Below are 26,233 nucleotides of genomic sequence, written 5' to 3' on the forward strand. Positions count from 1 at the left end.
GTTCTGTGGATTTTAGCGATCATAGTGGATATGAAGTAGTATCTCTCTCTCTCTCTATCTCTCCCCACCCCCTCGCCATGTGTGTGTGTGTGTGTGTGTGTGTGTGTGTGTGTTTAAGAAACTGATGTTATTTTCCATCAACCTGATTTCCGTTTTCTGTTCAAGAGCCTGTGGAAGAACAGCTTAAGACCACTCAGTGGTTATTCCTATCCATTCAGCTATCTGAGAGTAACTGCTACAGACCAGCCTCCAGTGGCAGGCTGAGTGCTCCAAACTTGAATAGAGAATTATTGAATAGGTACAAAGGGCACCTGCACACCTTCAGACCAATCTGCACCCTCAGGTTGAATAGCAGTAGACTCAGGAGCTGGCACAGTCCATTCACCCTGAAGTTCCTCCTTGGTCACAGCCTTTTCTGCAGCAGCCTGCTCTTCCTTTTCAATCTTTTCAGGATCTCTGCAGAAATAGAGATCAGGCATAACTCCCATAGGTGTTCATGGGAGGTGGTACAACGCACGTGCAGAACCTCCTGGGTGAGCATCCATTACACTAGACCCCCTGAGGGAACTCCCGTGTTGTTGCATGGGATGGCAGTGTCCACACAGTGCAGGGGAGACTCTGTGTGACCCAGAGCAATGGTAGGCAAGTTAATATAAGATGCCTCTGTGAGAGGTTAGTGGTCAGCCCTGGGATCAGTAACCACCAGCAGACGTGGCTCCTGGAAGGCTGCCTGGATCTGGTTAGTGAAAGTTCCGGGAGTGAAGCGCCCAGCAATAAGAGTGGCCCCAGTGGAAACAGCAAACTTTAGCACAACCCACTGGCCAGTATCCTGGAAGATATAACACTAACATCAGTCTGGTTTTCAATGGCAACAATGGCAGAAGCTTCTTCCAGGTCCTCTTCAGATTTATGATGTAGATGCCATCACTTTTCTTTTTGTAGATGTACTGTTCCATTTGGAAGTCAAGGTTGGTGCCATTCAAGTGGGGCTCTGCTGCAAGGAATTTGAGGATATCGTCTTCCTTCATCTGCAGGACATTAAGGTCTCCAGACACTGTGAAAGTTTCCCTTTAGGTTATGGGAGAAGGCAGGAAACACCTGATGGGTAGCACTGAGAGCTCATTGTAGTTTTGATTTGCATTTCCCTGATGGCTAATGATGTTGAGCATCTTTTCATGTGCTTATTAACCATTTGTATATCTTCTTTGGAGAAATGTTTATTCAAATTCCTTGCCCATTTAAAAAAAAATAGTTGTCTTTTTTTGCTGTAATAGTTATTTTTTTTTTATTTTTTATTTTTTGAGACGGAGTCTCACTCTGTCACCCAGGCTGGGGTGCTGTGGTGGGATCTCAGCTCACTGCAAGCTCCGCCTCCCGGTTTCACGCCATTCTCCTGCCTCAGCCTCCCGGGTAGCTGGGACTACAGGCGCCGCCACGTCGCCCGGCTAGTTTTTTGTATTTTTCAGTAGAGACGGGGTTTCACCGTGTTAGCCAGGATGGTCTCGATCTCCTGACCTCGTGATCCGCCCGTCTCGGCCTCCCAAAGTGCTGGGATTACAGGCTTGAGCCACCGCGCCTGGCCTAAAAGTTCTTTATATATTCTACGTACAATTCCCTTATCAGATACATGATTTGCAAATACTTTCTCTCATTCTGTAGGTTGTCTTTTCTGTGCAAGGTGTTTTTGCATGCTTTTATCCAAGACCACCCTGTCAGGTAGCTGTTATTGATGGGGAAATTGAAATTAAGAGAGGAGAAGATGGAATTTAAATTCAGTTTTGTCTGACTGTAAAACTCATGTTTTCTTCTCTAACCCAACCTGCTCACAAAGATAAATTAAGACACGTTTCTGTCTTTAAGGAGCTCCGTCTGGCAGAGGACATAAAAACAAGAACACAAACAAATGTGCTGTAAAGCAAGTTCCACTTGTTCCACAAATGCCACAAGATAGGGAATGCAGCAGCAGGAGGTCAAGAGGAGGGCGGGAGAGAGAGAGAGGGAGGGAGGAGAGAGAGAGAGAGAGAGAGAGAGAAAGAGAAAGAGAAAGAGAGAGAAAAGCAGCTCGCATTGTTGGCTGAGGAAATCAGGGTTGGCTTCAGTAAGGTGGCATTTGAGTTAAGTCTTGAAGGACCAGTACAGTTTCAGTGTATGGGGATGATGGAGTGAATGGGGAGGGCATTTCTAAAGGAGAGCAGGAAATGAGGTTGGTTGAATGAATGGAGCCTTGATCCCAAGACTGACTGTGATGTGGAGTCCTAGGGCTTGTTGAGTCCCAGGGCTTGTTGAGTTGAGAGATCCTGGACTGCCCTGGTTAGAGGACCCGGGGACTGGCTGAGATGGGGAATTCTGGGATTGGCTGGGGGTAGGAGATCTGGGCACTGGTTTGAATGGAGAGTGTAAGGGCTGGCTGGAGTGGGAGATGCCTGCGATGTTGTGCATGAGTGTCTGTGTGCATCCTTTGGGAGTCCCAAGGGATGCCTGGGATGAGGGCAGCTGCAGACAGTCAAGGGACTGGCTAGGATGGGGGACTCAGGGACGACTGCCCATGATAGGGGCTGGAGGGAGGTCGCCTGAGGTAGGAGACACAGGGGTTGGCTAGGAAGAGGAATCTGACACTGGTTGGGATTGGCAGACCTAGGGGATGGGGAGTCCACGGGCTGTCTGGACCCGGGGACTGCCTGGGATGTGTTCCTCCCGGGGTGGCTTTGGATGAAGATCCCTAGCCCGAGGGACTGGCGGACTCTGGGAAGGAGCTCTTCTTTAGGCTGCGTTAAGTGAGGACCCTGGGACTGGTGGAATGGAGAGATCTCTTGCGGGCTGTGATGGGGCTGGCCCTGACCGGGCGCCGGTGCCTTGGGGCCAGTCCAGCTGCGGGTGCGGGTGGCAGCCGCAGGTGGGGCGCGTGGGGGCGGGCCGGGCGAGCCGGATGGGGGCAGGGGCGGGGGGCGGGCCGGCGGCCGGGGCGGTCCCGCGCGGCCGCGCTGCGCAGTGACTCCGCAGCGGGCGGAGCGCCGTGGGCCGCGTCCTCCCGAGCAGTGGCTGTGGTGGTGGTGGTGGCGGCGGCAGCGGCGGCAGCCTCAGCTCCTGCTCCCCGTGCCGCCGGCCCCAGCGCTGTCTCCCGGGCCCCCTAGGGCCCCCGGGCCCTCAAGCCCGGTGCGCGCCCTCGCGTCCCGCCGGCCCCCTCCCCCGGCTGGGCCCGGGGAGGGTGGCGCCGTGAGAGAGCGGGGACCGGGCTCTCCTGCCCGTTCCCCTGCCCCTGGGCCGCCAGGATGGAGGCGGGGTCGGGGCCCCCGGGCGGCCCGGGATCCGAGAGCCCAAATCGGGCCGTGGAGTACCTGCTGGAGCTGAACAACATCATCGAGAGCCAGCAGCAGCTGCTGGAGACCCAGCGGCGGCGCATCGAGGAGCTGGAGGGCCAACTGGACCAGCTCACCCAGGAGAACCGCGACCTGCGAGAGGAGAGCCAGCTGCACCGCGGGGAGCTGCACCGGGACCCCCACGGCGCGCGGGATAGCCCGGGCCGCGAGAGCCAGTACCAGAACCTGCGCGAGACCCAGTTCCACCACCGCGAGCTGCGGGAGAGCCAGTTCCACCAGGCGGCCCGGGACGTGGGCTACCCGAACCGGGAAGGCGCCTACCAGAATCGGGAGGCTGTGTATCGGGACAAGGAGCGGGACGCCTCCTACCCGCTCCAGGACACTACCGGTTACACAGCCCGCGAGCGTGACGTGGCCCAGTGCCACCTGCACCACGAGAACCCAGCCCTGGGTCGCGAGCGTGGCGGGCGGGAGGCCGGGCCGGCGCACCCGGGCCGCGAGAAGGAAGCGGGCTATTCGGCGGCGGTGGGCGTGGGGCCGCGGCCACCGCGGGAGCGGGGCCAGCTGAGCCGTGGCGCATCCAGGAGCTCCAGTCCCGGCGCCGGCGGAGGCCACAGCACTAGTACCAGCACCAGCCCGGCCACGACCCTCCAGAGAAAGTAAGGAATGTGTGTTTGTACCCCTGGCTCTTCCCTCTAGATCCCTCTCCAACTTGTCCAGCTGATAGAGTAAGAAGCCAGTGTCTGGTTCCGTGTCTTCCTCTCCTGTCCCAATCCGCCAGGAGAAGCCCGGTCCCCCTCATCCAGCTGACACCCCTTCCCTGGCCACCCCAGACGGGGTTGGCCAGATGAGTGCAGGCGTCTCTTCTTTCCCGGTACCACGGCCAGCGAGGGACTAGAGCAGTCATCGTCGCCTCCCCCGCCTCCACTTCTTCAACCCCTAGCTGCATCCTTGCCAGAAGATGGATTTTCATTTATTTATTTATTTTGGATATGCTGATTGGAATTTTTATGGTCGGCGAGGGTGTCTACTCAGAGCCCCAGGGGAGAGAAAGAGCCCCCACCCCCGCCTTTTTTTTTTTTTTTTTTTCCCGTTTTCTTTTTGCCTGATCTTTTCTCCTCTGGCCGCCTCAGCTCCATCCCTTACCAGAGAGGCAGGTGGGGACCAGAATGGCTGCTGGAGGCTGAGACATCCCTCTGAGGGGAACTGCAGCACATTCTGGCAGAGGGGAGCAAAGATGGGGGAGCAAAGATGGAGGCCAAGCCCTTGGCTAGTTCCTCAAAGTCCACCCCCTCTCCACCCTTCAAGGAAAACAACACCCATTTAAAGAGCCCTACGGGAAGGGAAGTCTAGATTGCCCCTCTGCTGAATCGGTTCCAGTTCCTGCACTGGGGTCTGTGTGTCTATTTGGGACACCTTGGCACTATCTCTTGGGTTGGTGGGACATGGGCTGGGTTCACTTTTTCTGTGTAGATAGCATGGTGAGCCGATTGGGATACATGTATCAGGCTGAGAGAGTCAAGGGCGTGCAGGCTCCCAAGGCTGCCCTAAAGCCTCCCTTATTTCTTTTCTGCCGTATTCGAAGGAACACTGAGCTGGGAGTTGGGAGACCTGAGTTCCCCTTTCAGCTCTGTTGCAGATTGGCTTTGTGACCTTGACTGAGTCTCTTTCTGTCTTAGGCCATCAGTTCCCCTGTATCTTTTTAAATGGCAAGGTCTGCCTTGGATACTCTTGAAGTACCCTCCAGCTCAGATTTGATGGTTCTGTGTTTAATCCAGCTACACTACAGAGCAAGTCTGAAGTCCTGTAGCAAATGGACAGGCTTCCCCCTCCTCTCACTGCTCAGCTGGTCCTACCATGTGCCACAACCAGTGGAGTGTCTCTTGGAGGCTGGGTTGGGGGTGGGGAAACCTTCTGCCTCAGGAAATCTGCCGAGAGACAGCGCTCTGCAACTCCCCCGTGGTGAGGCAGCAGGCTGGGGTGCTGGGTTGAGATGGCTGGGCCCCAGGAGCAGCAGCTGGAGCTTGAGGGCTCGGCTGGGCTCCACTGCAGCACACTCTAAGCTGAGTTTTAGTGTGGACTGCCCCTGAGGAGTCTGGGGGCAAAGGAAATGGGCTTTCCTGCCCAGGCAGGGCTGCTGCGAGCTCAATCCGGGAGGACTGACTGTGTGCCTTGGGGCGCCACACTGGAAGAGGGACAGAGGTAGACCAAGGTCCATTCAGGAGAGGGCCGTGGTGGGCCGGGGGCAGAAGAAGACTGCATGGGGTATGGTGGTCTTTGAGCCTGGCTGCAGAAGACTTTTCTAGAGGGGTCAGGCCTGTGACAGAGGGAGCGGATTCATTATGTGTGGCTTCAGTGGGCAGAACCCGTAACAGGGAGAACATTTGAGATAGATTAGGAAGAACTTTCCAACCTGGCCTTCTGGTGGTGCAGTGGACTGCCTCAAGAGATGGAGGTGGGAGCTGACTGGACCTGGAGCTCTCAGCTGAGCTCGGGTGGGAGTCTGGGAGAACTGGAGGAAGCATGATTCCTGAATGAGGTAGAAAGCCCAATGAAATGATCTGGTGGTCCCCAGTTATGGGATTCCATGACTCTGGCTCTCCACCCTGCAGACATTGGTCTGAATCTCTTGGCTGACTGGTTGCCTGTTTGCTCCTGAGCTCCATGTTTCTGGTATCCGTACAGGCCTACCTCTTGGTCCTTCCCTCTTTCTGTGAACCCCCAAGTCGCTTGTTGCGTTTCCTTGCTTTGCATTTCCTACTGGATTAATAAAGGGGTTTAGATAGTACTTTAAGTTTCTCTCCTGATCATATGTTAACTGTTTGCACACCCATTATTACCTCCTTTGGACTTCACAACAAGCCTTCTGCAGTGAGTGTTGGCAACTGCATTTTAGAGATGGGGAAACTGAGGCTCCAAGATGAAGGGACCTCGCTCAAGGTTACCCTACTAGTTGCTAATGGAGCTGGGAGTAGAACCCAAGTCTTCCTGTCTCCAAGGCCTGGTATTTTTTCTCTAAAGCTCTCCAACCCACAGGAGTCTCCTAGCCTCAGGACCTGGACTGGCACTGAGCTGGGAGAGGCCAGGAGAGCCTTAGGTCTCTAGAGGATTTGAACAGGAGGAGATGAGTCTGGGATGAGTGGGGAGTTGACGGCAGCAGGGAAGAAGGCTCTGTCTCCCTCCTTTCCACTCTCCCTCCTGGCCTGGCATCAGGAGGGCCTGTTGATGCAGTAGCCATTGCTGTCACTGCTGCTGCTGCAAGCGACTCCCCTGCTAGGTCTGTTCTGGGTTTGTAAGGAGTGGGTGAGAAGCCGCTGGAAGCGAGGGCAGGCAGGGTGGGAGTTTAGCAGCAGAGGCTGCAGCATTGGGGGAGGCTAAGTGGAGCGGGTATAGGCTGGGCTTTCTTGGTCCCCAGGCTCCCCCTGGTGGAGGAAGAGGGGAGAGTGGTGCCTGGGCCGAGCTGCAGCTTGTTGGGGGGCTCCGCTGTGCCTAGGGACTTTCTTTAGTCCTCCCAATGATCCTGTGCTTCTGTCACCACGATCCACATTTTACAGAAGAAGAAACTGGGGGATCAGAGAAGTGAAGCCCACCGGAGGTTACATTACTAATAAGACAGACTCCCAGTCCTGTGAACTTTCCCTCTACTGCATTGGGCATCAGCTGTCATGTCCACCCCCATCCATGTCATCCATGCAGGATTCCCATATCCTCCTGCACGGTCCCCTCTGGACAGGTTTCAGGATGCCAGTATCCCTTTTGCTGTGCTCAGGGTGTGGCCTTTCCAGTGCAGATAGAGTGAGATGCGTCCCTACCTCCTTTTGGTCCTGGGTCCTCTGTACGTGAAGATTTTGTTTGCTTGCTTTTTAGTAGTCGATGGTCCTGACTAATGCTCAGGTCTTTTTACCTGGAATTGTCCATATACCCCCCGCTCCCTCCAAGCCTGGTTGATTAGAGAATAGCTCTGCTTTTGTTGTTGATCTTGGCTTGGCCCCCTTGCAGTTCTGCCACCTAGAATGATTTATAGGAGTGCTAGGGGCCCCTGCTGAGTTGCTCCACACTGAAGAGCTGCATTTCCCACGCTTTTTGCATGGGCCCAGCTCAGGCTCTGCTGTAGGCGGTGGTGGGCTGAAGCTGGTATGGTGGCAACTCTCCTTCCTTTACCCCCACCCCCACCCACCCCGCAAGTTGGCTTACATTTGGAGATAGCAACTAAAGGGGCTGGCCTGGTGGTGTTTTTTGTTTTTTGTTTTTGTTTTTGTTTTTGTTTTTGGTTTGTTTTTGGGACAGGGTCTTGCTCTGTCACTCAGGCTGGAGTGCAGTGTTGCAAACATAGTTCACTTAAGTGAGCTCAGGAGTTTGAGGCTGCAGTGAGCAATTATTGCAAAAAAGAACATCAGGCTGGTCCTTCTGGTTGCTATCCCCCCAAATTTTTAAGCAGAAATGGGGTCTCTCTGTGTTGCCCAGACTGTTCTCAAACTCCTGGGCTCAAGTGATCCTCCCTCCTTGGTGTCCCAAAGTGCTGAGCCACCAAGCCCAGCCCAACATGGTATTCTTGACAGCTAGGGCAATGTATGGTCTACCACATGCTGTCCTCTGCTTGCAATGGGATGTCAGCATGCTCCCCGCAGGGCTAAGGCCACTGAGAGACAGCACATGAGACAGCGAGCCCAGGGAGAGGCTCAGGGGAAGTCTGTCCTTTGGGGTCTTGGGTACTTTTCCCAGGGGGTGTCTCTCTTTCCCAGGAGGGAAAACCATTTATCTTCCCTCCCACTGTGTTGTGAGCATTATCTTCATGTGGGAGGAAATGGTAATGTTGAATTTAATGAGAATGAGAGTCTTGCTTCTCTATCTAGATCTGGGGCAAGAATGGGGTTGTTATCATCTACAAACATTTCTTGGCTGTGTGCACAGTGCAGGAGGGGCCACCAGGCTGAGCAAACACCACGCTCTTAGTGCTTGCAGAACCCCTGCTCCCCTCCATCCAGGGAGACAGGGTTGCAGGCCTAACCATGCCATAGAGACAGTGCTCAGGACAAAATGAGTGGCAACGGTGGTGAGGAGTGGAAGTTCTCAGAGGAAGGAGGGATCAGGGCAGGCCAGGCTGCTGTTTGAGTACCCGGGTGGCAGGTGAGGGATGAGGGGTATGGAAGGAATATGAGTGGTCCCTTCATGGAGGTGGCTGCCAGGAGGAAGACGTCAGACCGGACTTGCTGCCTGCCCTTTCTCATCTGTCCCACCCCTGCCTACCATGGTCTCTGAATTTGCTGGGAGCAGAATAAAGGCCTGGAGCATGGGGAAGAGGCCACACGTGTACCGAGTGAGTCTCAGCCTTCTGCCAGGCCCCACGCTATGTGGCTTTATGTAATAATAGCTAACTTTTTTCACTGCTCTTACTGTGTGCTAAGCACTATTTGTTCTAAGTGCTTTCCATGTATTAATTCATTCAATCTCCACATGAGTCCTCTCATGTAGATATTGTTATTAACTCCATTTTACAGATGAGGAAACTGAGGTCCAGAAAGGTTGGATAGCATACCCAGAATCACTCAGTGAATAAGTGGCAGAACTGTGAAGGAGCTGGAGGAGCCCAGGGAGTTGGGCTCCAGGGTCTGCAGTGTTCTAACCCACCCTGGAGCACTACTTCTTGTCTCATTTGCACAGAGCCCCTGCCAGATGGGTGTGTTTGTTCGACTGTTTGTTTTATGGAGTTTCGCTCCTGTTGCCCAGGCTGAAGTGCAATGGCACGCTCTCGGCTCACTGCAACCTCCGCCTCCCGGGCTCAAGCAATTCTCGTGCCTCAGCTTCCCGAGTAGCTGGGACTACAAGCACATGCCACCACCCCCGACTAATTTTTGTATTTTTAGTAGAGATGGGGTTTCACCATGTTGGTCAGGCTGGTCTTGAACTCCTGACCTCAGGTGATCCGCCCGCCTCTGCCTCCCAAAGTGCTGGGATTACAGACATGAACCACCGCGCCCGGCCTATTATCTTCATTTTTTCAGACAAGGAAACAAGGATCAGAGAGGTACAGTGACCTGCCCAAGGTTATTCAGGCAGATGGAGCCCAGAACTGTCTGGCTTCCAAGCCTATGGTACACCACTGCCTCCCGCAAGCAGGCTTTAAAGGCATCAGAGCTGCTCCAGGTGTGTGGCTCTAGCTTCCTCCAGCAGAGCTCCCAGGACCGCTGCTCTAGGCAGGCTCCCTCTCACCATCACCCCCTGAATTTTGGCCATGGTCTCCTAGTAGATTGCCCCTCCTGCTCTCACTCCATCAAGCCTCTGATGAGGCGCAGCCAGACCATGTTCTGCGGTCCAGCTCCAGTAGTTTCACTCTCTCTTTGGCCTGAAAACTCCTCTGCCTGCCCTGCAATGTCTTCTTAGGATCTGTCCCCAGTCTGCCTTTTTCCTCTCATCTTTTTACGGACTATGCTCTAGCCAGGCTGACCCGTGTGTCCCCCTGGTTAGCCCACTCAGGCCTTCTGCTAGCCTCTAGGTCTTTGCTCATGTTGTTCCCTTCTCTTGGGCTGCTGTACCCAGTTCCCAGGCTGGACACAGCTGTTACCTCTCCTGTCTGTTTGCTGGTGTCTCTGATGTTTGGTCTATCCTTGACCCTCTCAATGAGCACTCTGCCCCTTTTTATTCCTTCATGGTTGTTTACGTCTCATGTCCCCTCTGTTAGACCGAGAGCCCCTTCAGATTTACATTTAACTGACATACACTGAGTGCATTTTGTGTGTCAGGTTCTGTGTTACGTGCTGCGGGCATGCATGAAGGAGCTATAAGCTTGGAAACACGTAGCACAGCACATAGTAGCTGCTTAATAAATACTGAGTAGACGAATGAATGTCTGATTGAGTCCTGCTGAACTAATGGCCAAAGGTGCCTAATATTTTCTTCCTTCCAGGACTCCTGTAGTAAGAAATGACAACTTCAGGATCCTCTTGGGGTAGGCACAGTAGCTCCCAGGACTTTGGGAGGTCAAGGCGGGAGGATCACTTGTGCCAGGGAGGTTGAGGTTACAGTGAACTATGATCGTGCCACTGCACTCCAGCCTGGGCAACAAATCGAGATCCCGTCTCTAAGGAAAAAGAAATTCTTTTGGCTTTTCTTTGGCTTTTTTCTCATGCTCCCTGGAGCCATTTTGGCCTTTGCTGTCTCTTCTCACGCTCACCAGCCTTCCGATTCATAGAATGTCAAGATAGCAGACTTGGATGAGACTTTGGAGACATTTAGACCAATCTGCTGTTCATTATCTCTCCGTACCATGTCAGGCTGTGGTCCTGACCCTCGATGCCAAGTCTTCTGTTCTGAAAGGAGCAAAGAGGCCTGCACAGGACCTGTGTGCAGTTCACTCAGCCCAGTGGGAAGTTGTTTATTTATCCATCAGACCTTCCTTGAGCTCAGACCCTGAGCTGGACATGGTATCTCAGGATTGATGTAAGACTTGGCCCCTCTGCCTCACTCACTGCGGTGTTCCCTGGCAGTATCATAAACATTGGTCATGGGGAAGAATGCTTAGTAAGTGACTTACTTCCTCTTTTGGGGAAGCTCGTTTAGGGCAACATAATTTGCCAGTTACCACAGCTTCCTCATGGTATTTGGTTTCTCTCCAAGCCTGCCTGTTGGAAGCATTTACACGGGGAAGCCCATTCCCCAGTGCTTAGTAGTTGAAGCTCTCTGGGACCTTAGCATTCAGAGAAAGCATAGTGCCATGGAAGGACTTTGTGTGACTCTAGGCAAATCACTTTCAGAGCTTCAGTTTTCTCAAGTAGTAAATAGGAATAAAACTGTATTTTCTGATGCATGAGATTCATGTTGCCAGCCCCCTACCCCCCTCAAAAAATTGTATCAGAAAATTTCCTGGCTGCCTGGCATACTGTACATCAAGGTCCTAATCAGGCTGGGAAGCTGAGAATGGAAAATAATACATGAGACTGCCCTGCCCCCTAGAGGCGGAATGTGGCAAACACACAACAATGCAAAGACCGATGCATCTCATCGCATCCCTTTCAAAGCAGAGATGACAAGCCAGAGCTACACGGCTGATTAGGATTATTCCTCTAACATTTTATTTTATTTATTTATTTATTTATTTTTTTGTTTTTTGAGACGGAGTCTCGCTCTGTCGCCCAGGCTGGAGTGCAGTGGCCGGATCTCAGCTCACTGCAAGCTCCGCCTCCCGGGTTTACACCATTCTCCTGCCTCAGCCTCCCGAGTAGCTGGGACTACAGGAGCCCAACACCTCGCCCGGCTAGTTTTTTGTATTTTCTAGTAGAGACGGGGTTTCACCAGGTTAGCCAGGATGGTCTCGATCTCCTGACCTCGTGATCCGCCCGTCTCGGCCTCCCAAAGTGCTGGGATTACAGGCTTGAGCCACCGCGCCCGGCGCCTCTAACATTTTAGATGTAAATGTATCACTGTCATCACCTGATAGGTACCATTTCACTGTTTCACTAGTGCATTTCTTTGGAGCGATGTGATTTTTATACCTTTTTAAGGGAGTGATATGACTGCATATCCAGGCCCTGTGATTTCCTACTGGATTCCAGGATACAGCATACTGCATTCACCTGAATAAAACTGATATTTTCCTTCATATAACCACTTTAGAATTATTGTCATTAGATCTGTAATGAAAAGTACCTAACTTGGCCCTTCTCCCACATTTTCTTGTAAATCTGGAAGGCATCTCACACAACTGTATCTGATATGCCAGCCAGTTCACAAACAACCCATCTCATTGTGATTGTTGTGAAAATTAAATAAGATGACGTAGGTGAAGCGCTGAGCACACAGTATGTGTTTACTCAGCGATAGTCATTATTATTAATAGTAACTCTGTAAAGCTGTGTGCTGTGGGAGGACAGGAGGAGAAGCCATGTGGCAGCTCACCACATTTCAGAGAGAGAGGTCAGTCCAGTGAATATTGCATGCCAGGATGTGCCATGCCTTGTGCCATCACAGGCAGAGAATTCCATGATTAGTATCATATAGTTCCTGGTTTCGAGGTGCTCATAATTGGGTGGAGAAGGTGGTGGTGGAAATAGACGATTGCAGTGTGCTATCCAGTGTGTTATCCCCCAGCACAGGGGGCCACAGGCGCTCAAAGGAGGGACATCACCCCGGACAGTCAGGGAAGGCTTACTGGAGGAGGTGATACCTGAGCTGAGGCTTGGAGGATGAGTTGGAGTTAGGTAGGTGAAGAAGGACAGCATGTGGGTTGGTGGGAATTGGGGGCAAAAGGGAGGTTAAGGCAGAGGGGCCAGCATGAGCAAACACACAGAGGTATGGGCCCAGCAGGATATATGTATGGGGAGGTTTTTTCTTTCTTTTTTTTGTTTTTATGAGTTCAATACAAACTAGAGCACAAACAGGGAGGCTCAAAGGGGAGTCTGGAGGGTTGGTCAGCTCACATCATGAGGACACTTCACTAGCAGCGTCAGGAGCTTTCTGCTGTTTTGTTTTTGTTTTTGTTTTGTTTTTATTTTTGTTTTTTTTTGAGACAGAGTTTTGCTCTTTCGCCCAGGCTGGAGTGAAGTGGCGTGATCTCAGCTCACTGCAACCTCTTCCCCACCCCAGGTTCAAGCAATTCTCCTGCCTCAGCCTCCCGAGTAGCTGGGATTACAGGCGTGCGCCACCACGCCTGGCTAATTTTTGTATTTTTAGTAGAGACAGGGTTTTGCCATGTTGGCCAGGCTGGTCTCAAACTCCTGACCTCAGGTGAGCCACCCGCCTCGGCCTCTCAAAGTACTAGGATTACAGGCACGAGCCACCGTGCCTGGCCAAGTAACATTTTAAACTGGGGGAGAGGTGCCTATTGTGTGGTGTGGGAGAACATGTCAAGAGCCACATTTTGGAGAAATCCCTCTAGAGGGCAGTTTGGAAGATAGATTGGAGGGTATCCGGGGAGGAGGCTGGTGCAGCAGTCTAGATGAGAGATGATCAGGCCTGTGCTTGGGCAGTGGGAGTAGAGATAATCTATGTGGGGAGAAAGCTGATGACGGCGGGGGAGCGCGGCCTGCTATGGAAACTCAGAGGAGCGGCAGCGTTCATGACAGCAGGGTTTTAATAATACCAGCATAGAAATCAAGAAACTACAAGTTGGAAGGACTCTGACAAATCATCCAACTGAAGCTGTTCATTTTACAGATGAGAAGACTGAGGCCCAGAGAGAGAAAGGACTTGTATAAGGCCAGTCAGGGTGTAAGCAGAAAAGAGAAAGCTGATTAGAAGAGTCACCCTAGTATGAATGCCAGCATTCAGAGCATCTTTTCTTTCTTTCTTTCTTTTTTTTTTTTTTGAGATGGAGTCTCTCGTTCTGTCGCCCAGGCTGGAGTGCAATGGTGTGATCTCGGCTCACTGCAACCTCCCCTTCCCGGGTTCAAGGGATTCTCCTGCCTCAGCCTCCCGAGTAGCTGGGATTACAGGCATGCACCACCACACCCAGCTAATTTTGTATTTTTAGTAGAAACAGGGTTTCTCCATGTTGGTCAGGCTGGTCTTGAACTCCCGACCTCAGGTGATCTGCCCACCTTGGCCTCCCAAAATGTTGGGATTACAGGCATGAGTCACTGCGCCCGGTGCATCTTTTCTTAAATGTGCTGCTTCAGCTAGATGCGGTGGCTGACGCCTGTAATCCCAGCACTTGGGAGGCTGAGGCAGGTGGATCATAAGGTCAGGATTTCGAGACCAGCCTGGCCAACGCAGTGAAACCCTGTCTGTACTAAAAATACAAAAAATTAGCTGGGTGTAGTGGGGGGCACCTGTATCCCAGCTTCTTGGGAGGCTGAGGCAGGAGAATCGCTTGAACCCGGGAGGCGGAGGTTGCAGTGAGCCGAAATCTCACCACTACATTCCAGCCCAGGTGACAGTGTGAGACCCTGTCTCAAAATAAAATAAAATAAAATATGCTGTTTCCTGCCTTGAAATCCCATGAAAGTTGCAGGGATTATCATATTTATGTCCCACAGATGAGAAAACTGCGGTCAAAAGGAAGCTAGGCGACTTGTTGGGGAGAAAGTGATGAAGGGGCATCACCTAAAGGACTCTTGCTTTGATGGCAGACAGACCCGCTGCTCTGTTCCAACCTCTCTGAAATCAAATCTAGAATCATGGCTGGGGAATGAACCCAAGGTTCTCTTTCTCCCCCTGGCTCAGGCCCAGCCTCTTTCTGCTGTTTTTTGTCTTACATGGTTTCATTTACTATAACTGAGGCAGCTCAGAGGCAGTTTCTGACTGACAGCCAGGTCTGTCATCCCTGTTTTTCTGTTTTTATGGAAGAGAGTGGACCTGTGTCTGTCTTTAGTATATCCCCATTACCTTGGGCGGGGCAGCTCTACCTCAGGTGTCTTTGTTTTGAGGCCCGATGATACTGATTCACAAAGAATGAGCTTTGGAGACAGACAGACCTGGGTTTGAATCTATGTTCCACCCCAACCCGTGAGATGGCCTCAGCTAGGTCATTTTACCTTTTCTGAATTTTAGTTTTTCTGTAAAATGGGATAACAATGCCTATTTCTCAAGTTTTTTGTTTGTTTGTTTGTTTTGAGACAGGGTCTCTTTCTATCAGCCAGGCTGGAGAACAGTGGTGTGATCACAGCTCACTGCAGCCTCGACACCCTGGATTCAAGTGATCCTCCTACCTCAGCCTCCCAAGTAGCTTGGACCACAGACATGCACTACCATGACCAGCTAATTTTTTTGTAGAGACAGAGTCTCCCCATGTTGCCTGGGCTGGTCTTGAACTCTTAGGCTCAAGCAATCCTCCCACTTCAGCCTCCTAAAGTGCAGGGATTATAAGCATGAGCCACCGTGCCTGGCATATTTTTCAAGGTTAGCCAAGATAATTTGGATGGCATTCCCTGATACTGTAGGTGCTCCATAAATAGTCATTTTCCTTCTCTTTCATGAAATCTCCATGGACAATGACTAACGAATCAAAGCTTTGCTTCCCCTGAAAACTGGTATATTTCTTCCTTCCTAATGTGAGGCTGTCATAGCTCATTGTATCTTCCTTTTTGCCTCAGCCACCAGTTAATTTGAAGCATAGCTCTAGCATCTTTGTTGATTTCTTTTTCGGAGTTCTTATTTTCAAGTTCAATTTCTATTCTGTGTTATTGGAGTAAGCACCCTCAAATCCTTTGTGACTCGAGCAGGTATAAGTAACTAATGGGTGTAAATAGTTGAATGAATGTAAGGCTGAAGAGGCTGGACTGGCGATGGTGGGATTTGAAGAGGACCAGAGGGTGGAGCAGGCTGGGGCAGCTGAGACAGTATCTGCGTGGATGGTTGTGAGGAGCCAAGGGGTCACTTAGGAGGGGCCAGCCCTTCACCCGCCTCTCTTACCTCCTGTTCTCAAAAGAAGCATAGATTGGAGAACAGGACCTCATGTCACCCAGAATCATCAGCCTCCCCATTTCATATTTACAGTGTGGAAGCCAGAGTTCTAAAGAAAGAGAAGGACTTGTTTTGACAAATTAAATCAAAGCAATGCATTTACACAGTTTTTGAAAGGCAAAATAGTACATAAGGACTCATGTAGTAAAAAGCTGATGTCTTCCTATCCCCTGCTTCTCAGCCCCAGATGCAACCACTTTTCCCATTTAGTTCTTCTGATGGTAACTTCATATCTCTAAATAACGTGCTTGAATGGGTATTTCCTATTTATCAACTTTAACATTATCTTGACTTTTTCCTACTATGACAAAATAATTTAGCTTATTTACAACAGCTGACTCTTTCTCAACACTCCCTCCCAGTTGGTTTTTTTTTTTTTTTTTTGAGACAGGGTCTTGCTCAGTGGCCCAGGCTGGAGTATAGTGGTGTGATCAAAGCTCACTATGACCTCAAACTCCTGAACTCAGGCAATCTTCCTGCCTCAGCCTCCAGAGTAGTTAGGACCACAGGTGCATGCCACTACACCTGACGAATTTTTAATTTTTTTTTTTTTTTTAGAGACGGACTCTCGCTATGTTGCCCAGTTAGGTCTCGAACTCCTAGGCTCAAGTGATCCTCATCCCTCAGCCTTCCAAAGTGCTGGGATTGCAGGGGTGAGCCACTGCGCCTGCCCCCTCCCAGATTTTGAGAGTTTTATTACTGTTTGGGCTCCTTTATTAGTTATTATTAAAACTATTTTAAACTGTGACTTCTTATTTCATCAGTTTTCCACAGCATCTCTTGACCATATACTTTGTAAGACATAGTTATTAGTGCCATCCTTCCCTCCATCTCTCCTTCCCTCTTCCACCTCCCAGTCTCTATGTTCTGTACTTGTGTATCTAGCAAGGTAGATTACATTTGCATTCTATTCTGTAAAAATAATTATGTCTTCAATGCTTTATCCAGAGAGATTGATTATAAAAATTACCTGGCAGTACACTGTTTATGTGATTGTGACTATGTCACTATTAGTCATCACAGGGCCAAATAGTGTACTGTAATTATACCTCATCACTCACAGTTACACAACCTTTGTACTCCCAGGATTGTTTTAAAACTTCATACCGAAATATAATGTGAATACAGAAAAGTGCTCATATCAGAAGTGATATGACCATATCACAAGTGATATAGTCACGATTTATAAACCAAACCCCTAGGTAACCAGCATTCCGAACAAGGTCTGTTTTTTATTCACCCTGAGTGGTACTCAGGCAGCTCTTTCAGTTTGAAGTACTAAGTAACCTTTTTGTTTTGAGATGGAGTCTCGCTCTGTTGCCCAGGCTGGAGTGCGGTCGCATGATCTCGGCTCACTGCGACCTCTGCCTCCCGGGTTCAAGTGATTCTCCCATTTCAGCCTCTCTAGTAGCTGGGACTACAGGTGCCCACCACTATGCCTGGCTAATTTTTGTATTTTTAGTAGAGATGGAGTTTCGAACTCCTGACCTCAGGTGATCCACCCACCTCAGCCTCCCAAAGTGCTGGGATTATAAGCGTGAGCCACCGTGCCTGGCCTTTTTTTTTTTTTTTTTTTTTTTTTAAGACAGGGCCTCACTCCATTGCACAGGCTGGAGTGCAGTGGCTCAACCTCCACCTGCTGGATTCAAGTGATTCTCCTGCCTCAGCCTCCTGAGTAGCTGGGATTACAGGTGTGTGCCACCACGCCCAGCTAATTTGTATTTTTAGTAGAGATGGGGTTTCACCATGTTGGCCAGGTTAGTCTGGAACCCCAGACCTCAAGTGACCTGCCCACCTTGGCCTCCCAAAATGCTGGATTACAGGCGTGAGCCACCACGCCTGGCCCTCTCCTTATGTTATTTCTTTGATCATTCCTTCCCTTAATTTGCTCTGTTTTCTTGTTTGGAATGTCTGTTAGTTGGGTGTTGAACTTCCTGTAGGCTTTTGATCCGGTAAGCTGCTTACCTTTTCTCTCATACTTTCTATTTTACGGTATGTGAATAAGTTAATAGAAAGTCTGACTGAGCCAGCCGTGGTGGCTCATGCCTGTAATCCCAGCATTTTGGGAGGCTGAGGCAAGAGGATCGCTTGAGCCCAGAAGTTTGAGACCAGCCTGGGCAATATGATGACATGATGAAACCGTGTCTCTACAAAAAAAAAAGAGAAAATCTGACTGAGCGGTGAGCTGCCTGAGTATCCAGGCTTGCTTGTCCACTCACTGGCTTCATTTTGGCGAGCTGGCAGGGAGTTGGTTGTTATAATCCCCAAGACCAGAATGAATAGCACTTTATTTTGGGGGCACCAACATGCCACTAGGTGTCTTGACTCATCCCAGATAGTTTAATTCCTTTAGCAAGCAGCCCTCTGATACTTTGCCTAGGGGTGAATGCCAGGCGGCCCGTGTTCTAGGTCTCAGGATTGGGGTGGCAGGGAAGGAAGGATGTCGTATACTTACCTTCCATTTATCCCTGTGTCCAGTGCCCTGGTTCCTCCTACCCTCTCTTGCAGCTACCATCTCCAAGTCTGGAGTCTCTCTGGGCCTCTGCTGGCCTGACTGTCTCCTTCCTCAGCTGCAAGCCCCTAAGTGGTGTTCCTGGATCTCCCTCAACTGTGAACACCCTGCTGTTTGTTTTTTGCTTCCAGAAATTTGTTGGAATCTCTCACCCACTGATCTCACCCTCTCCCATCCTCCTCCCTGTTACGAGTTCATACTTTATTTTATTCCTTCACTTTCATTATGGTGGGGTCCTGGGAGAGAAAGGAGATAACATTTATGCCCTTGAGGTGGAAACTAAGGCAAAAGCTACTTTAAAAAATGATTGTTTTGTTTTTTCAACCCAGACTGAAACTGGAAACTATTAGTAGGCCCCCCACATAGCCAAGTTTGGATGACCTCATTTGGGCCTGTGTTGCTTCTGGCCCCAGCCCTTATCATAAGCATTCCTCCAGTGGCCTCCAGAGCACCCCTTGCCTCAACCTCTGCTTCCTAGACCATGGAGTCAAGCGAGCCCTCAGCTGAGGAACCGGACATCTGGGTTCTGATCCCAACCCTGCCGCTGCCTCCCTCTGGACCCCTGGGCCAGCCTCTCCACCTCTCTGGGTGCCCTCTCTGTGGCTTGAGAGGCTCTCCGTCTGCTATGAGCTGGGCTTTGCGGGGATTGGCTGGGTGCTTGGAGGGCAGCCCAGCCTCTTTGTCCAGGCGGTGGGAGCATGTGGGCCAGAATGGGCCCCAAGCGCTCAGGAGGGGGCTTGGAGGCTGAACTGAGGCTTCTGCAACAGCAGGCTGTGCTAGCTGCTCCCCCTTCTGCCCACTCTTTCCCATCATGGCTGAACCTCTATCCCTCTGCCTCCAGCAGAGGGAGGAAAGAAGGCAAGGCTAGAGAGCTAGTTCTGTTTTCCTTTGCTTCTTCTCTCTCTCTCTCATTGTAGTACCGAGCTGATCTGTGCTACAATACCTGTGCTTAACCCCACCTTCCTTTTTTGGTGTTCCCCCTTTCCGTCCTTAAATGATTGTCTCTTCTAGAAGCGCTCCTTGAGTGTTCGTGGGGTGGGGGCTTGGGCTGCACTGTGTGGTGGGGAGACAGGAGACAGATGAGGGAGAGGGGCCAAGCTTGTAGGCTGGGATGGGAGATGAAGTGCTACTTCGCTCTGGGATGATAGAAGGAAGCAGCAGCTGTAGCAGTTAAAAGCATTGGTTTTGGAATCAGACAAACCTAGACTTGAATCTCGGCTCCACTACTTATTAGCTGTGTGAGTCTGGGTAAGTCACATTGCTCCTCTGTACCTCAGTGACTGCATCCATACAATGAGAAGAACTACTTTGCACAACAGTTATGAAGATTGCGCAAAGTAGTGGGTACAACTGTGGACCATTGTAGGTGCAACTAAATAGTGACTTTATCGCTGGGAATGGTGGCTTATGTCTGTACTCCCGGCACTTTGGGAGGCCGAGGCAGGATTGCTTGAGGCCAGGAGTTTGAGACCAGCCTGGGCAACATAGCAAGACCCCATCTCTACAAAAAATGAAAAAATTAACTGGGCATGGTGGTGTATGCCTGTAGTCTTAGCTACTCAGGAGACTGAGAGCAGAAGATTGTTTGAGCCCAGAAGTTCAAGGATGTAGTGAACTATGATCATGCCATGGCACTCCAGCCTGGGTGACAGAATGAGATCCTGTCTAAAAAAATAAATAGGGTGGGTCATCCTTGTAATCCTAGCACTTTGGGAGGCCTAGGCAGGTGGATCACTTGAGGCCAGGAGTTCGAGACCAGCCTGGCCAATATGGTGATTCTCCATCTCTACTAAAAATACAAAAATTAGCTAGACATGGTGGTGCACACCTGTAATCCCAGCTACTTGGGAGGCTGGGGCACAAGAATCACTTGAACCTGGGAGACACAGGTTGCAGTGAGCCGAGATTGCGCCACTGTACTCCAGCCTGGGTGACAGAGTGAGACTCTGTCTCAAAAAAAAAAAATAAGAAAAATAAAAAATAGTAACTTTATGATTATTTGGATTATTATAAGGCAGAATATGCTAAGGCCCAAATAAAGTCTGCTTGTTACTTATTATGATTATATAACATATAGTATTTGCTTATGATTGAAAGGAGCATGAGGTTAGGGAAGGTATTCTCTAAGAAGGCAGCTTTTGACCTCATCACTCTTTGGATCAAGCCTCCCAGGGGCTCCCTGGCAACTACAGAATGAGGTTCACGCTGTGCTGCTGGTATTCGAGCCTCTCTTGGTTGTAATCTTTGCCTTTCTTCTTCAAAATGTAAATGTGAAGTGACTTGTCTCTTTATTTCCTGAAAAAGACATTTTAAAAGTGATAGACAAATATTTCATTTGAAGTATATAGCAATCTTCCTCATCATTGTCATCATCATCAACATCATTTTTATCATCCCAGAACCTGTACAGTGAGTTGTGTTAACAAGGACTATAGGAACAATAATCACCTGCAAAAGGATAGCCAGCCACTGAAACCACCATGGCCTTCATTTTGCCATTTACCTCCATCTTTGCTTTCAAGATTGTTTGGCTCCATTACTAAAAGTGATTCCAGTATCTGACAAACTTTCTGATTTGTCCTATGGTTCTTTTTTTTTTTTTTGGGACGGAGTCTCACTCTGTCGCCCAGGCTGGAGTGCAGTGGCCGGATCTCAGCTCACTGCAAGCTCCGCCTCCCAGGTTCACTCCATTCTCCTGCCTCAGCCTCCCGAGTAGCTGGGACTGCAGGCGCCCGCCACCTCGCCCGGCTAGTTTTTTGTATTTTTTAGTAGAGACGGGGTTTCACGGTGTTAGCCAGGATGGTTTCAATCTCCTGATCTCGTGATCCGCCCGTCTCGGCCTCCCAAAGTGCTGGGATTACAGGCTTGAGCCACCGCGCCCGGCTATCCTATGGTTCTATTTCTTCTTTTTAAATAATCTTCATGAGACTTTCTTGCGTAACACCATTACCTCATCCACCTGTTCTCTATACTTTTTGTCATTACTTCATCCACCTGTTCTCTATACTTTTTGTCATTTCTGGGTCTGATTCTTGACTTCCTTAGAAGGAGTTTTCCTCTCTACCTGAATCATCTTTCTTTTTTTTTTTTTTGAGACGGAGTCTCACTCTGTTGCCCAGGTGGAGTGCAGTGGTGCAATCTCGGCTCACTGCAACCTCCGCCTCCCAGATTCAAGCAGTTCTCTGCCTCAGCCTCCCAAGTAGCTGGACTACAGGCGTCTGCCATCACGCCCAGCTTTTTTTTTTTTTTAGTAGAGATGGGGTTTCACCATCTTGGTCAGGCTGGTCTTCAACTCCTGACCTTGTGATCCACCCGCCTCGGCCTCCCAAAGTGCTGGGATTACAGGCGTGAACCACTGCGTCTGGCTACCTGAATTGGCTACCTGAATCATCTTTCAAAAGGTTTTCACTTTCACTTTTTTTTTGTTTAGACGGAGTTTCGCTCTTTCACCCAGGCCGGAGTCAAATGGCACGATCTGGGCTCACTGCAACCTCCGCCCCCCAGGTTCAAGCGATTCTCCTGCCGCAGCCTCCTGAGTAGCTAGGATTATAGGCGCCCACCATCATGCCTGGCTAATTTTTGTATTTGTAGTAGAGATGGGGTTTCACCATGTTGGCCAGGCTGGTCTCCAATCCCTGAGTTCAGGCAATTCACCCGCCTCAGCCTCCCAAAGAGCTAAGATTACAGGCGTGAACCACTGTGCCAGGCCTACTTTCACTTTTTACATTGTCATGATTTAGGTGTCATTTGAACTTGGGAATCATCTTTACCTCCCCTAGTGCTTTTCTCCTTCCTCGCTCTCACACCACTTGTCTTCGCGCCACTTGTGGTTTAGGGAGAGCTTGCATGCTCCTTTGGGTAAGGCTACAGCTCCACTCATTCCTCAAGCCACTCTGTTTCCTTCCTAACCCTACACTCAAGTTGTACTGAACTATGTAGAGTTTTCCTAAGCATGTCAGGCTTCTTTTTGCTTCCATGCCTTTATTCTGACTGTTCCTATGGCTGAATGCCTATTTTTTTTTTTTTTTTGACAGAGTCTCACTCTGTTGCCCAGGCTGGAGTGCAATGGTGTGATCATGGCTCACTGCAGCCTCTACCTCCTGGGCTCAAGTGATCCTCCCAGTCCAGCCTCCCGAGTAGCTGGGACCATAGGCATGGGCCACCACACCTGGCTAATTTTTTGGTTGTTTGTAGGGACAAGGTCTCCCTATGTTGTCCAGGCTTGTCTCAAACTCTTGGGCTGAGGCAGTCTTCCCGCCTCAGCCTCCTGAGTAGCTGGGACTATAGGTATACACCATCATGCCCGCCTAATTTTTGTATTTTTGTAGAGACAGAGTTTTGCTTTGTTGCCCAGGCTGGTCTCAACCTGGGCTCAAGCAATCCTCTCACTTTAACCTCTCAAGTAGCTGGGACTATAGGCACACACTAATATGCCTGGCTAATTCTTATTTCATTGTAGAGACAGAGTCTCACTGTGATCCCCAAGCTGGTTTCAAACTCCTGGGCTCAAGCAGTCCTCCTGCCTTGGCCTCCTAAAGTGCTGGGATTACAGACATGAGCCACCATGCCTGGCCCCAAATGCCTTTTTACCCTTGTCTACATGGCAGATAACTAGTTAACTGTTTTTTTTCTTTTTTTTTTTTTTGACACAGGGTTGTACTCTGTTGCCCAGGCTGGAGTGCAGTGGCATGATCATAGCTCGCTGAAGCCTCAAATTCCTGGGCTCAAAGTGATCCTCCTGCCTCAGCCTCCCTAGTAGCTGAGGGAGGCCTAGAAACTTATTTCTCGGCCGGGCGCGGTGGCTCAAGCCTGTAATCCCAGCACTTTGGGAGGCCGAGACGGGCGGATCACGAGGTCAGGAGATCGAGACCATCCTGGCTACACGGTGAAACCCCGTCTCTACTAAAAAATACAAAAAAATTAGCCGGGCGAGGTGGCGGACGCCTGTAGTCCCAGCTACTCGGGAGGCTGAGGCAGGAGAATGGCGTGAACCCGGGAGGCGGAGCTTGCAGTGAGCTGAGATCTGGCCACAGCACTCCAGCCTGGGCGGCAGAGCGAGACTCCGTCTCAAAAAAAAAAAAAAAGAAACTTATTTCTCTCTGTTGCCACCACACCTGGCTAACTATTCAAATTTGAAGGACATCTAAGTACCTCACACTGTTCCAGGCACTTGGAAACAGTGAGCAAAATAGACAAAACCTCTGCTTTGTGGAGCTGAGATTCTAGTGTATGGATGTCTGGGATGGGCGTGGAAAAGAAACAAATAAACAGGAAGACACATAATATGTCAAGTAGTAGTAAGTGCTATGGGGAAAAATAAAGCTGCACGAGCCTGGGGAGTGCAGAAGGCCCAGTCAACTCCACCACAGCCAGTGTTTGCACAACCATTATTGAGCAGCATTTTCTCATTTAAGCATTTTCCAGTGTTATCACATATTCTTTATAGCCATAATCCTCCCAACAGCCCTATCATATTAGTGCTATTATTATCTCCATTACATTGATGAAGAAACTGAAACTTAGGGTCGTAAATCGCATAGCTAGGAGAGGCAGAGCTGAGACTCAAATCCAGGCCTGTCTGATCTAAAGCCTGGACTCATAACTACTGTCATTCTACAAACCTCAACACAATTCTCTGAAGTCAGAATTATTATGCCTGTTTTATAATTGGGGAAACTGAGTCAGAGAGGAGAATGGATTCATCCATGGGTTGCACAGCAAATGAATGGATTTGAACCCAGATCTGTGAAGGCTAGGGCCTTCTACAAACCCTGGGGCCTAAGGCTCTATAGACTTGCCTGCTTCTACATTTCTAGGGCCCAAGCAAGTTATCAGTAGAAGCCCTTGGCCCTCCACGCTTCTCTTCCCTCCCATAGTTCATATGGAGCCTTGAGCTATGTAGATACCCCAGCCAACATGTCCAAGCCCTATCTATCTCCCCTTCCCCTTAGGACACTCCTTGGGCTTAACAGATGGACCTGGGTAATAAGACCATGCAATTCCCGAAAGTAAGCCCAAGAAATTTAGGCAAGAAATTCTGAGGTCCTTGGTGCTTGAAGTGCAGCCTAGAAGGGACAGGGCCAAAGATCCTGATGGGTCCTGATGGCATTACAGACATTTTGCCTGATGGAGAGTGGCCCCTAAAGTGTGGGCCCCAGTGTAGGGCCTTCTGTTTATCAGTACAACCCATGAGATTGCGATTCGTAATAGGCTGGCCTCCAAGATCCTCCTCCTTTGACTTCCTAAGCTAGGTCCTACTTTGCAGGGAAGGGAACAAGGGGTGTTCTGTGGGCCTGGGCCTTCAGAGGCTCTGGCTGGTGAAGAATGGAGCTCTCCCAGCAAGCCCTGGTGGACATGTGCACTGATTCTTACTCCCCCCACTTCACAGTATTTTGTTCCCAGTACTCTCAGGCTACTTAACCAATTTAATTCTTAGTAGCTTTTTAAACATTATACTTTCAATGCATTTTTAAATTAGGAAATTTAGAAAAACTAGGAAAAGTAGAGGAGAAAAACATTACACATAATTACAGTACCCAGCGGCAGCCACTCTGAACATCTGGTGTATTGCCCTTGTTCTCTGCATTTTTTTCATGTAGTTGAAATGATTTTACACATACAGTTTTTTTTCTTGATTTTTCCATTTGCGCATTTCCCCATGTCATTGCATATTCTTCATAACCATCATTTTTAGTGGCAACTGATATACCACGATGGACTTAATCATCCTCTTAATGTAGGGTGTTGCCGGGCGCGGTGGCTCACGCCTGTAATCCCAGCACTTTGGGAGGCCAAGGTGGGCGGATCACAAGGTCAGGAGATCGAGACCACTGTGAAACCCCGTCTCTACTAAAAATACAAAAAATTAGCCGGGCGCGGTGGCAGGCGCCTGTAGTCCCAGCTACTCAGGAGGCTGAGGCAGGAGAATGGCGTGAACCTGGGAGGCGGAGCTTGCAATGAGCCGAGATCGTGCCACTGCACTCCAGCCTGGGGGACAAAGCGAGACTCCCTCTCAAAAAAGAAAAAAAAAAAAAAGTATAAAAATGTAGGGTGTAGAAGCTGTGCCCATTTTTTTTCACTGGTTGAAATCATGCTGTGATAGGCTTCCTTGCACACACAGCATCAAAGGAACTTATATCTTTTAGGGAATTGATCTTATAGGGAGACAATTGTATTCAGCTTATTTCGCTTTCTAGATGGTCCCTCTAGCTAGGTCCAATTCATTTTTTTAGTCATTCATTTATTCATTAATTTCATCACCACATATTTACTCCATACACCTGGAAACCACACTCTGAGATATGCGGGTCCAAGCAGGAATGAGACAGAGTGCTGACTACCAGGAGCTCCCAGTCGCTGGGAGAGTTAGCCATGGAAATAGACAATTTCAGAATAGTTTGATCAGGGCCGTGATGGAGGCAAGAAAAGGATACTGTGGGAGAACAGAGGAGGGGCTCCTAACCCAGTCTAGGGATGTTAAGATACGCTTCCTGGAGGAGGTGGTGCCTAAATGAGTCATAGAGGATGAATAGGAGTTGGCTGGAATAAGAAAGGGAGCTTCCTGTTAAACACAATGAGTTGGATAAACTTATTTCTCTCTGTTGCTTTCCCAAATCTCATTAAAATATGAAAAAAGGAATAAAAAAGGTAGAAACACATAAGGTCTGGGATGCTGACCAGAAGTAAACTATTCTAATCCCAGCAGTGCTCAGGATTGAGAGGTACTGAAGGTACATCCTCGGAAGGCAGGATGAAGTATGGACCTGAGAATGGGAATGTTGAAAATCTTTTCTGTCTGGGCACAGTGGTTCATCCCTGTAATTCCCCCACCACTTTGGGAGGCCGAGGTGGGAGGATTGCTTGAACTCAGGAGTTTGAGACCAGCCTGGGCAACATAGTAAAACCCTGTCACAAACAAACAAACAAACAAACAAACAAACAAACCAAAGATTGGCTGGGTGTAGTAGCATGTACCTGTGGTTCTAGCTACTCGGGAGGCTGAGGTGGG

The 26,233-nt window shown here is 49.8% G+C and overlaps 1 protein-coding gene and 1 pseudogene across 1 annotated transcript in view; one reads left to right on the forward strand and one right to left on the reverse strand.

Annotated features, from left to right (window-relative positions):
* Positions 1–287: 287 nt before the first annotated feature.
* Positions 288–2,439, reverse strand: LOC117077773 (annotated as a pseudogene).
* Positions 2,440–3,005: 566 nt separating this feature from the next.
* IQSEC2 (IQ motif and Sec7 domain ArfGEF 2) overlaps positions 3,006–26,233 on the forward strand; it is a 90,267-nt gene continuing 67,039 nt past the window's right edge. Inside the window, 1 exon segment of the mRNA XM_033201158.1 lies at positions 3,006–3,976. Within this exon segment, the coding sequence (XP_033057049.1) occupies positions 3,270–3,976 (707 nt within the window). The 5' untranslated portion in view covers positions 3,006–3,269.

Source organism: Trachypithecus francoisi, unplaced genomic scaffold, assembly GCF_009764315.1.
Source record: "Trachypithecus francoisi isolate TF-2019V2 unplaced genomic scaffold, Tfra_2.0 Lachesis_group6, whole genome shotgun sequence".
In the NCBI taxonomy this organism is placed as follows: domain Eukaryota; kingdom Metazoa; phylum Chordata; class Mammalia; order Primates; family Cercopithecidae; genus Trachypithecus; species Trachypithecus francoisi.